General features: G+C 42.2%; 1 protein-coding gene across 1 annotated transcript; it reads right to left on the bottom strand.

Annotated features, from left to right (window-relative positions):
- Positions 1 to 2,617: 2,617 nt before the first annotated feature.
- Positions 2,618 to 12,584, bottom strand: LOC101861036 (dual adapter for phosphotyrosine and 3-phosphotyrosine and 3-phosphoinositide). Its single transcript, XM_005097675.3, has 2 exons — positions 12,334 to 12,584; positions 2,618 to 6,347 (listed from the first exon to the last, which is right to left on the bottom strand). The coding sequence occupies exon 2, from the start codon at positions 6,173 to 6,175 to the stop codon at positions 5,399 to 5,401; it is 777 nt and encodes a 258-aa protein (XP_005097732.1). The 5' UTR covers positions 6,176 to 6,347; positions 12,334 to 12,584; the 3' UTR covers positions 2,618 to 5,398.
- Between the last annotated feature and the right edge of the window lie 430 nt (positions 12,585 to 13,014).

The following is a 13,014-nucleotide window of genomic DNA, read 5'->3' as shown; positions in this document are numbered from 1 at the left end:
TGAGGTGTGTGTGTGCTATTCAGGCCACGAGCGAGGCAGCGTCTAAACTTACAATTGACCTTTAAGTCTACACGCCCACCCAACCCCAGAGACAGAAACTCGGTACACCAGCACATGCATGATACACATCGCACACCACATGAGCACTGCCAACCCAAAAAGGACAAACTGGGAAGACGAGACAGCTCAGCCATAAAACGCCATACAGCAGCAACACCATACCAGGGACGGCGTGCAACGTGTACATGAACCACCTCCACATAACTACCGCGGCACGTTAATCATTATTAATATCATGCCTCTGTGGCGGCGCGACTGGCTTCTTCACCTTGAAAACAAAAGATCTGCGTTCGATTACGGCATGGAAAATGACTTTTATCAAGTAACTTCGTCTTTTTGCGAGAATACTCCTAGCCTGTAAAGTCCGAGTTGGCAATTACTAGCAGGACAGAAAACGCTTGCCTCCTATAATATTACGATAAAATGTGTCTATCATGATGAAAAAAAAAAGACAGCTAACGATAATAATCACCGGAATTTTGACAACTACTACCCAGCCTGTATTATGCGTATCAATTCCACGTGACACCGTTCAGTAACACCTCGGCCACATGTGACACATTAAAGGGTGACGACTGTCCACAGCTATTACTATCTCACGTACCTACAAAGGTCAGAGGTCACCGAACAGTCAGAGTCGTGAGACCTAGTCCCAGCCTCTCGGCGCGGGCCTATAACTATAATGGGAGGGAATAAAATCTGGTGAAAGTCAACTTTTTTGTTGTTGCTTTAATACTTGCAGCACAATTACGTCATACAAAATGTATAAGAACCGGATATTAGATGTGTGTTACTGTTACTAGATCTAGATCACAAGTAAGTAACATACAGATTTAAAAGAAGGAGGATGGCTAAAGACGATAGATCTTTGATAGGGAAGAAGGTGCAAACCATACCAGAGCATCCGCCAACCACCAACAAAATGAACTTCAGCCCTCCATTCGGAATTTACTTGACCTACAACGTACACACCCGAGGTCTCCACTCTCAATGGGATCACATTTGGGTCGCCGATACATCATTCGAGAGAGACCCTTACTGTAACCTATTTTTCAAGAAAGGCGCGACGAGGACGGGGGTGTCGAAATTTACTTTTTAAACCTGAGACATCCACAGAAACAATCGTCCGTGACGTGGCTAAGTGATTAATAATTAGACTCAACTCTACAAACATAGTACAGAGGCATGTGTGTGTGTGTGTGTGTGTGTGTGTGTGTGTGTGTGTGTGTGCGTGCGTGTGTGTGTGTGTGTGTGTGTGTGTGTGTGCGTGCGCGTGAGTGTGGGGGGGGGGGGCTTCTCTTTCTCTTTTCAAAGCCTTGAGATAATGCTACTTTAACATAAACATTATTACACATACGTTAGGTATATTTTCTCTTACTGTGAAGATAATGGACAAAACGGAACCCGAGTCTGTAAAACAATCATGATCCTTTGGCTTACACTGTGACAGCATCCTTGAAATAAGCGTTCACTTCGAACGGAGAAATTCGATACACCAAACATCCAACAGCAAAAACCAAATTCAACACCCCTCTCTCAAGCGAGAACAATACTACTACTATCACCATAACAACCCCCCCCTCCCCCCAAACCATATTGGCTGACTTTTCTTGTCGTCATCCCCGTCTCTTCTTTCACACATTTGACAAACATGAACACTTCAACTGCAAGGGTTGGTAGTTGGCAGGCGCTCTACTGTGGTTTGCTCCTTCTTTCCTATCAAAAAGCGATCATCCTTATCTTATATCTCCTCCTTCTTTTCTTTGTACGTTACTCTCTTCGGTCCTAATACACGAACTATTTGTGTTGCAACGGCAGTTTAACTTTCCTAAAACTAAACAACAGCGAAGAACAACCGTTCTGTCCCTCGGGGACATCCGCACCTACAAAACGGGAGTCCCATTTCATTTGCAACCAAGACAAGTTGCGAGTCACGCTCTTGTTATTTCCTGTCCCCGACGAATCCGCCCCCCCCCCTCCTTTTCTCCCAATAGCCCAGAATACACGAGCCCTCTAGGCCACGGAGACGATCTCAAAGTCAGAGCTCTGAACACAGGACACCCCCTCCTCGGTAGAGCTGCCATATAATCTAATCATAGTGAACAACACAATCACGTAATTGTACCTCCGTTATTCAACATCGCCCAAGTCTCTAACCTTCTCCTAGGGCTGGCAATGTCATAATCCTCCCTCCCCTGTCACGTTGCCCGAACTCTTACATAGAGACATTTATTAAATGAGAACAGAATTAACTGTCTCAGAGGAAAGGGGGAGAAAAATATGCACATTATAAACACTACATAAGGGGGGGGGGGGGGGGGGGAGAAAAATATGCACATTATAAACACTACATAACAACATGGCCACAAGGGGAAAAAAGAAACACAGGCAGACAGAAACAACAAAAGAGGGAAGTTATAGAGGTATAAGACCCGGTAAACCTTCCAGTGGCGGAATTGATTCTACCAAGACCTCAGACGAACATAATACATTGCACAAAAGTGCTGTCTACGCTGACGGTATTCTTTGGCTTTGGATTTTTTGTCTTTTTCTTTTAATCTTTGCTATTGTCAAAATTTGCATTGCACTTGTTTCTGCTTCGCTGGACACTTATTGTGTCTGGAGACCGACGTCTCGGCTGAAATGGTTAGTCTATTCGCCTTGCAAACACATGACCGGAGCGTAATCCCCAAAAATTAGTGGGGAAAATATTTTATCGGGTATCTCGTACATTTTCGTTTTTCTGCTGGGATACACAACCCCACGTAAAACGGTTGCTCCTGACAGACAGGCACAAATCAGTCGGCTCCCTCCTCCTCAATGACCTAAAATGCTGTGGATGGGGGTGTAAAACATTCATTTAAATAAGGAAACGTCACATCTAGCTTTCACGGCCATCGGTCAATGACCTCTGTGGTGGGCCTACATGAAACGAGCTGAGACGTCTCGTTTGCTGTACACAAGTTCTCACACATCTATCAGCAAGAACCAAATTCAACACCTCCGCTCCTCAAGCGAGCGCAATACTACAGCTATCACCATTTACTCATTTACCCCCTCCCCCAAATCAGGAAATGTTCTAGACTTAATCAATCCCCATCTGTCGTGTCGTTGACGTCACAGATACTACAACTACAACTGCCACCTTAACAAGTTTGTACACGGTATTGCTTACTTTTAAGAACAAACATGCTAGATCCTACACCGAAGACTGTGAGCTTAACACATATAAAAGACTTTCAGACTTTGGTGTTTTTTTAAACTGTGATCAGAACATGGAGCCTAGTTCTTGTGTTTTCATACTATAACTCAATAAAAAATTATATATTTTTTTGAGCAGAGGGGAGGGGAAGCGTCCAGTAGGGGAATTCTTTAAGCAACTCTCAACACGAATTAGTAAAACACACAATCCCATGCCATTTCCGTACATACATAAAAGTACGTCGACACGACATCCTGTCATTAAACTTGATGGACCCAGAACTTAAACAAGGTCAGTTGGGGAAGTTGGAGCCACCATTGGCGCCCTTTAGCTATCATCAGGTCGATTTTGAGAAAAGATGTTAAAGACGAACCAACAAATATTTTAATTCTACAGAAACCTTGAGTTTGAGAAAGACATTATACATTCTTATTGTATCGGTGCAATAATATTAATTCCCTGTCAAGAAAAAAATTAATAAAAAAATTTAAAAAACCCAGATTGAAACAACAAGGGATAACAAAGATGTGGGGTCTTCAAGTCCTTCGCATCCCTCAACCACCAGTAAACAGGACTTTTCAAAACTGCCTGAGATAGTGGACGTCCTGGGGTTTGTTCACAGAGGAAAGATTTAAAGAAGGTATCGTGTGCACAGTTTGGAAGACGGGCCAATATACTGAGAGAAAATGTGAAGTGACTAATGTCCAAAATGTGTGAGCGTGTCTGTGAAGTCTGATTAAAAACTGATCACACAGTTATTCCGAAAACAGCAGGAACCAAAAAGAAAAGAAAATCCTTAATTTGTCTTCTTATTTCTGCAACCTCTCTGAACCCAAAACCCAGTAAAACTGAAGAAAATTCCATGGTCCTGCAAATTTCCGTTTTAAAAGCCAACTCTACTGGATCTATGCCATGCATATATATATATATATATATATTATTAACATTATTAATATGGAGAAAAAGAGCATCCCGATCAAGCCCGGAGAGGCCCCCGGTTAATCCCATCAACTGTATGATTGGCGGTTTTCAAAAAGTGTGACTATAACAAACCGAACTACTGTCAAAGAACAACTTAATAAACACAGCCTGCACCTAGCTCAGTCACTAAAACCATACAGACTTCAGAAGTAACAGGAATCATTATAAATGTTAGCATAAATCCAGACTATGGAAACAAAATCTACTTGAAAAGTAGAGCATATCAGGCGCTTGACTCTACTCTTTTTGACTTGAGGCACCACAGCACTATTCAACTCCCAATCCCCCCTCCCCCTCCTCTCCCCTCTTCAAAAATTCCCTAAATAAACGAGATGGCCTGACCTACTCTGTCCCTGCACAGGTCAATTATTTTAATGCTCACACCAGCACCAACAACTAAACATATTTTGAAAAATAAAATTCCTTATTGCTGGGAGATAATACATGCTTTATCAAAACATCACATTACATTCACTCTGAATTCATTATATTAATGATTCATTAAATCACATATTCAGAAACCAGTACAGAAAAACATAAAATTCAAAAATAAATTTTTAAGGGTGTAACAGTACATTTTGAAGTATACTTTTACAACAATATCAGCAAAGTAATTGTACAAACACAGACAGGTGCAAGCAAAGAAATCCACACGCTACTTTGGTAGAGAGAAAAATCTTTAGGAAAAAGATATGGCAAACAAGAAAGAGGTTAAAGAAGGGCAGTTTGGTACGAGTCACGTTTATAATTGAATCATAGCTTGTTCCAAACGCCTGTTGAAAATGATGTTGTGCAAAATATGTTGCAATGGTGAAAATGGAAAAAAATAATAGATGAATGAAAGCCCTCTCACTGCGGCTCAAGAAACAAGTCAAGAAAAAAAGTAAAATTCAGGCAGAAACCAAAGATGAAGGTGCATGAGGACGGCTGAAGATTTAAAGTGGAAAATCTTTGCTCTCCAATGCTGTCAGTGTCAGTTCTTGTCAAGAGATCAGACACTGTTTATGGGGGAGACAAGGGAGAGGGGTAGGCACGCCACATATATACTGAACTGTGATCACAATCCTCTGAGTAATACTACATATTATTATGATTTCACTCTTTAAAAATCTAGGAGGCAACAAGGTGATTGATTGAAGCAGACCTGTGAAGCACTCAGGAAGTGCCGGAGTGGCCAGAGTTGATGCTGCTGCGGGTGCGGTTTGCCTTGAGTCGCCAATTAATCCGTTTGATCCAGTCCTCCATATCCTGATCTGATACAGAGTACAAAAGAAATACACGCCACCCCATGTCCAGACGAATCACACAGCTCTTGTCTTTTTGGGAAAAATCCTGACAGCATTCTCTGCACTCATTTAAATCAAGAACTCGGATGGGAGTCTTGCTGAACTTCTGCTTGAAGTACTTAAGTTCGTTGCGCTGAAGTACAAACCAGCGGGTCCGCCACGTTTTAAAATGACGTCCTAGTTTGGTGAGAAATCCCTCTTTGGAATTGACTGAGAAGTCCATATTGTTCCGCTCTGGCTCGTTGGCAGTGCTAAACTCAGCATGTACAGTGACACATTCGTACATGTCAGGCTCTGAAATGTCCCGTGGGTAGGGGATCTTCAGCAGGACTACTTGGCCTGACTCACCACACAGCAGTGGTTTGTTCTTGAAGTGCTCAACAAAATCGGCGGCTGAGTTAAATTGGCACTGGCCAAACCTGATCTGGCTGCCTGTCCAAACTATGTTGAAATGTTTCACTGCCTGCTCACACTTGACGCTGAGGGCATACTCACCTTGACCTTTTGAGCTCGGCCGCAGCAGGTAGGTACCATCAGTGCCATTCTGCATGAGCATGCTCTCCGCTGTGTGTCGGCTCAGGGTTGGGTGGTACCAGGGCAGGTTTTCCACCTCAAAGGTGTTCAGATCCTGCTCTGACATGTTCATCGTGCTGCAACACGATTACTATACAGAGCCTATGTTGTAACAAATTTCAAGTCTTGTTTGACAGTTTTTAAAAAAGAAAGAGCAAAATAAATCTCACGCTTTTGGTACTTCAAGTTTTTCTTCTACAAGTCTTCAATGCAGACACAAAACCCTCATGTTCTTTGCCATGGTTCTGAGGAATAAAAAAACAAACCATAAATGTTAAATACAATTTGTTACGAAAGTGTTATGATTATGAGAAGGGAAAAGATAAGAGGGGCAGTAAGAAGTCTAACTATGTTTCTGTAATCTCCTCATACAGTACCCCAATCAAAATTCCTCATCTTCCTCTGGAATCCTGGAGGCAGCTGTACTCCTCTTAGTGGTCCTACATTTACAATTTAGGTTGTCGAGTGCCAGAGCATGATGATGGAGAGTAAGGGGAAATAGGTAGGACAGGGAGGTCTACTGGAACCATTAATTTTTCTGCCTTCATTAAATTCTGGCTCCTGGAAAATGCTTCAAACATTGTACCATATATTTTGTAATGTGTCCAACACAGGGTCGGTCCAGCATAACACTGTCACTCATTACTAACTTAACTACGTACGTAGTCTAAACAGCCGTATGCACTGCTCACAGCCGAACGCTCCGTATCCCGGACTCTAGCATGGAGATCATCAGGAGAGAATGCGTCGCTGTTTCGGGCTCTTCCTCTCTACAGTTTTTCTGACGCACCGAGCCCCTTCACCGATGTGAGGTCTCCATGTTAGTTCGACTGTTTTCCTCTGCTGCCAACTTTAGGATTCATTCCAGCCTGCGTCCTCTCGTTTCAACCAGATCCAGTGACTGGCTTTCTCTGCTGTCTCCAGAAGGGAGTTTGTGAGTTTGTTGCTTTTCTTTGAGGTAAGTCCTGCCACTCTCATCCATTTATAGTCGCTTGTTGCTACAAAACCTCTGCATCCTACGTCTACCGGAAAATGGGTTGCCTTCCATCCTGCCTCCTAACATTGTTCGACGAATGCCTCGTAACGGTTTTCTTTCCGCTCATGAGCGGCATAGATATTGTCCTCGTGGGGCACCGTGAACTCTACCAAGTTCACCTCTTTGTCTTTTTCCTCCCATAACACAATGTCTGGCTTTTTCGTGGTTGGAATGGGGAAGAATCTCTCAAAGCCCTTTAAGTCAGCGGATACCTCCCATGTGCCTCCGCTCTGGTCTTCCATGGCTTCATTCGCTTTATTTCTTTTGGTAACCTTGCTTCCTTGCGGAACGAACGCAATCTTGGTGAGTCCATGCTTCTGTATCTTGGGGGCATATTTTCCTTCTTCCACCTGTTTTGTCGCCATTGTCGTGAGCACTTTCAGCACCTCATTGTGCCTCCAGGTGTATCTGTTAAGAGCCAGGTTGCAGTTTGACAAAATATGCTTCATGGTTCCTAGCTTACCGCATCTACACTTGTCCTCCTGTACCTTCCATCTGACAAGGTTCACCGGTGAAGGCAGAACATCATACGTAGACCGGAGAAGAAAGCTTAGCCTTGATGTATTCCACTTCCAGATGTCACTCCACCCGACTTTTCTTTCCACTACATGCTCTTCCCATCTGGTCATTTGTCCTTGCTGGCTACACTGGATGAGATGAATTTCTCACCTCTCTGCCTCCATCTTATGCATATGTCTTGTTGCAGCTTTTCTTCTGTCTTGCTGAGACATTTTCCTGAAAGGTCTAAAGTCGTCATTACCTAGCCCTAATCTGTCAGGTTGCGCTGGACCGACAATGTCACCATGCCTAAGTCAAGTAAATTTTTAGCAGTAGGCCTATGTTTTTGCTCACACTTGCGGCTTCTACTGACTGACCATCTGTCAAGTGTAATGGCATGAAATACAGTGATTTAAAAACTCCACCAATTCATATTAATCTTCTTGAATAGAATGATAAGATAATCAACAAGAACAGTATACATACGATACTCCTTCAGCCACTTTATGGTATACAAACAATGGATTCATCTATCCCGCACTGATCGTACAACTATAATACACTATACATTGGTAATGTTACCATGCGACAGTGTTGGTAATAGAGTGGCCCTAATCAAAGCAAGCTTCACGGCTTAACCAAAGGCTGCAGTTTCTTTGGTGGAAAGGCCTGAACTACAGTTCACAGTGCCTTACACAACATGCAAACTCTGTGGGAGACAGTGCAGAAACAAAAATGGAATCTAAAAACGAAGGGAATTGAAGGGGGAGGGAAGATGGCTATTGTTCCAGGAAGTGTAATTGATTGACTCTTTGAATCCGGCTTCCCACTTAAGTGGTATTTTTGTATGTGTTTCACTGGCGTTATGGCAGTACCAATATCATTAACACCAAGATGTACGTACACCTGATCCTCCATTACATTTACTAATAATTTTCACCCATACTGAGACCCCTTGGCCAATAACAAATAGTTTGAGTGCTGATGCAAACAAATCCATCAATGTTTGACTGAATAATATAGTTGTTTTAAAGTAACACCCTTCGCTGCTGGGTGTGTAAAATTGTGGAATCCCTTGCGTACCGAAAGAGGTAATTGGTCACTTTTATGAATGTTACGTAAGAACAGTAGTAACAAGTAGCCTACCTCCTTATAATACCGAGTATATGAGCAACTCCAGTAAAACTGAGCTGAAAGCCTATTAAAAGTACTATATATATATATAGATATAAGCATATATTGAGAGCTCAGTCGGTAGGGTATATTTTTTACTCACAGACCTGTCTTACCTTTAGAAATAGTCTAAAATACTTCTCTTGTTAATTCTTATCTCCGCTTTACATAAATTTTGACTTAATATCCACTGCAAATTAGTTTATTAGGTATTGGATATTTTTATACTACACAAACAAGGGCCTATATCATAATAGAAGGATCAAAGGCATAGCAATATTTGATTTGCTTTTGACAAAAGGGGGGGGGGGAGGAGTGTGTGTTCAGGGGGGCATTTAATTTTTAAAAGGGCGCTCTCTTTGGCCATGACTCAGACTGTTACAAAAGAGATACTACTGACGGTAAATTTTTACTTTTAGACCCGCACGCAGATGCATTGTTTTGGGGGGTTAAACTGCCATTTTAATTTTTGCTGCAGAACACACAGATCTAGATCTATGGCCACTAAAACTTTTGTAAATCAATTGTTGGGGACTCTCGTTGCCTAGAGGTTAAGGTGTTGGCCTCTCATTCAAAGGTCCCGGGTTTGAATCTGGGTTGCGATTGAAAAATTTCTTCTCCAAAATTGTCTCCTTTCACCTCCTTTCCTGCTCTCTAGCACAATCGCAATGTTCTGTCGTATGCTTTCGTCTTCTCTTTCTGCCCCCACCCCCTCACCTTCTTTGCCCCCTCTTCAGGGCTTCTGACTCTTTCTGCAGCCTTTCTACAATCTACTGCTACTTCTTGGCTCTTTCTTACGGCTGTCTTTCAGCCACACCCCTGATCTTCTGGTAGGAAAGATCTACAACTAGCCTTCTCGGACAGGGGCAAAAAACCTCGGAGGGCCCGTTCGCAAGTTACGCACATTAAAAATCCTTAGGTGGTCTAAAATCGATAGAGTAGGCTTCGGCCGCTATCCAGGCAAAATTCAAAATTTCATCTATTTATATATGACCTTGTCCTTATGAGGTTGCGACTGGCATAAAATACTTACCAAAAGAAAGAAAAGAAGAAAATCAATAGTTTTCAAGAAAATACATTCTGTCTGCAGGCTACATTCACGACGCCATGAAGGTAGTTGGTAGGCTATGTTCAAGGTGCCCTGAATGCAGTTTGCAGGTGCTGTTGAGGTTAATTCATGGTACTCAAGCTTCGTTTAGACGGAGCGTCCACTGCTGGAGTAAGCTTGTTTTAGTCAGTGACGACAGTGACGTATCTAATATTTTGGCCTGCTTCAAGCATTCCAAAGGAAAACGAAGCAGTGATCCTTGACCGATCTACCAGCTCGTCGTTTTCCCTTATAACTGAGCTCTGGCTCAGAGCTCGCCAGTGTAAGGGAAAACAACAAACTCTCAATTACGCAACAACGCATTAGGATGACAAAAATGTACACACCTACCAAGATGTTTCAATTGCCCTATCTTGCGTCCGGGCGAGACTTGGGTGCGACCTTATGATAGTGCGTGACAGCCCGTGATATACGAGCGCAAACAAGCATTCCAGTGCTCTTGAGTTGAAAGCGTGCAATTTTGTCTGTGGGCAGTTGTTAGAGAGAGAGAAAGAGAGAGAGAGGGAGAGAGAGAGAAAGAGGGAGGGGGAGACAGACAAACAGAGACAGAGAAAAATAAAGATAGAAAGGGGGGGGGGGGGGGGTAAGAGAAAGAGAGAAGGAAAGAGAAAGGGGAGAGACAGACAAAAAGAGAGAGAGAGAGAGGGGGTCCCATTTTCCGAATCCCACCTTCAGTTTCCCATCTCTCACCTTTTGTTTCCCAAGTACCGTGTATCCAATTTTCCATATCCTATATCCCGAATTTAATACTCTAAGGGCCCGGCTGACTTAAACCGGCAGTGGATGCTCCCCCTAAACGAAACTTTAGTGCCGAGAATATAGCCTCAACAGCGCCAGCAAACTGCATTCAGGATGCTGAGAACGTTAATTGCAATAAGGGAGTGTGTATACAGAACCGGTAACCAGGACATACAGACCCGGTAGGGGACATCCTTTGTGATTTCAGAAAGTTTCAGCGCCCTCTTGGCTCAGGGTAGACCTAGATCTAGGTTCTTCTCTAAAGATCTCTATGGCCTAGGTCTAGATCCAGAAAGACAGACTGATCTAGTTTCAAGGACTAGAATCTAGATCTAAATGAAGATTGCGGCATGTCTTTTCGATAAAGGATCGCTTTTCTTCTGTTTTGGAGTTGGAGGAATCAATAACACAATTTGAAGAATTAAAAGAACAATATAATGTCATAATTTCAATCGAGCAGTCACCCCCTTTATTTCTCTGTCTCTCCCCATCTCTCTCCTCTTTCTTTCTCTCTCTCTCTCTCTCCTCCGTGTATCGCTCACCTTCTCTTTCTTTTTGTTTGTCTCTCTGTCTTTTCTTTCTCCCCCACCTACTTTCCCACTCTTCTATCTTTCTCTCGTTCCCTCCTGTCAACTGGGGCATGTCATATTTGTTAAAACTTCCCCCTGACCTCTACCCCCTCCTCTCTCTCTCTCTCACACATGATACAAACACGAACACACTCTACCGGGTCTGGGCGCTGAAACTTTCCGAAGTCACAAAAGATTTCCCCTACCACCAGGTCTGTATACACTTCGATAGCAAATACATGACATCAAATTATGGTGAAATACAGGGGTGCTCCCCAGATGACACCCCCCCCTTAGAGATCATATAGGTCTACTTTCGACATTCTCGTCTTCTTAGTATTTTCAGTAAGTCATTAGACCAGATCTAGTGATCTAGATATATCTAGATTATATTATAGATCTAGAATCTAGAGATATATTATATTAGATTTCTAGTTCTTGGTAAGATTGAAGAATACAGGACCAGCGGACTGACTTTGCTTATATCTCAACCATAGGAATTCATAATTTTCCCGTTTTTAATCTCTCAATGGAGAATCTCGGACCGGTAGATCTATCCATTAAAATTTTGTCAGGGGCAGGGGGGAGACCCCCCTGAACCTCTCCTCCACCCCAACCACCCGCCCCACCTACCCCACTTTCTCGCGCAATAATGTACGAGTGGTCCGGTATTCTTCAATCTTCCCCTACTTCTTTACCTTTGGGCAATAAATAGGAGGGTCAACAGGGAATACAATGTCTGTACACTACTAATCTGAAAACTGCACAACACCCAAATTACAAATTTCCTCAAGTTATAATATATCCCTTCTCTATATCTATATATGCAAATAAAAACACTGTCCACTTATTTCCACTAGTCTAATTTAACTCTAGAGTCTAGATCTAGATCTAGCCTCGGCTAATAAAGTAATTTTTTAGCAGTAGATCTAGACTAGATCTACGTGTATGAAGTGTGTAAATGCTCACACTCACACTTCTACTTGCACTTGCGGCTTCTAATCTACCGACTGACTGAAGTGACTGGTGTCCATCTGTCAAGTGTTAAGACAAGAAATACAGGGATTCAAAAACTCCATCGATTAATATTTTCAAATATTGGGCCTTACCTTACGTCATCCAGTCAAGATCAAATCACAGCAAAATTGTATGAACAGATTATGTTTCACTAGAAATCCACCAAATCCGCAGTGCAAGCTATCCAGTCCTGTTCAAGGGAAGTTCTGCTCTGCCAATTCGGACTGAGAAAGGAAAACAGAGGATTTCCCCATCCAATTTCTTAAAAAACGAATCTTTTTATCAGGAATTCAATTAAAGTTATGACTATCTTTCTCACAAATAAAAAAACACCACTAAGTCTTTCAAGAATGTACAAACTCCAAATTTGTTTATAATCCTGCTAAAAAAGGTATACAATATAAAATTAATCAGAATTAATAAATATTTGAGCCGTGAATAGTTGAATTCTGGGTAAACATTTTGAAGAAAACTCCGTTCAAAATAATCTGTGGCTATAGTAGTAAAGCTAAAGCAACTTATTAACATGCCTAATAGACTTATACATTAGTTTTGAACACAGAATTCTACACTTAATAGAATTCTGCGGTTGTGAATGAACTTCTGAAACTAAATAGCCTACATGTAATAAAGGTGCTGCACAAATGTGCTCTTTTGAGTAACTATAACAAAAGCAATGATGATGATGATGATGATGATGATGATGATGATGATGATGATGATGATGATGATGATGATGATGATGATGATGATGATGATGATGATGACGACGA

The sequence above is a fragment of the Aplysia californica genome, unplaced genomic scaffold, assembly GCF_000002075.1.
Source record: "Aplysia californica isolate F4 #8 unplaced genomic scaffold, AplCal3.0 scaffold00161, whole genome shotgun sequence".
Taxonomy (NCBI): Eukaryota; Metazoa; Mollusca; class Gastropoda; order Aplysiida; family Aplysiidae; genus Aplysia; species Aplysia californica.
This window is presented reverse-complemented; position numbering and strand designations above follow the sequence as displayed.

Excerpts from the sequence above, each read along its gene's own strand:
- LOC101861036 (XM_005097675.3), bottom strand. The coding sequence starts at position 6,175 with ATGAACATGTCAGAGCAGGATCTGAACACCTTTGAGGTGGAAAACCTG.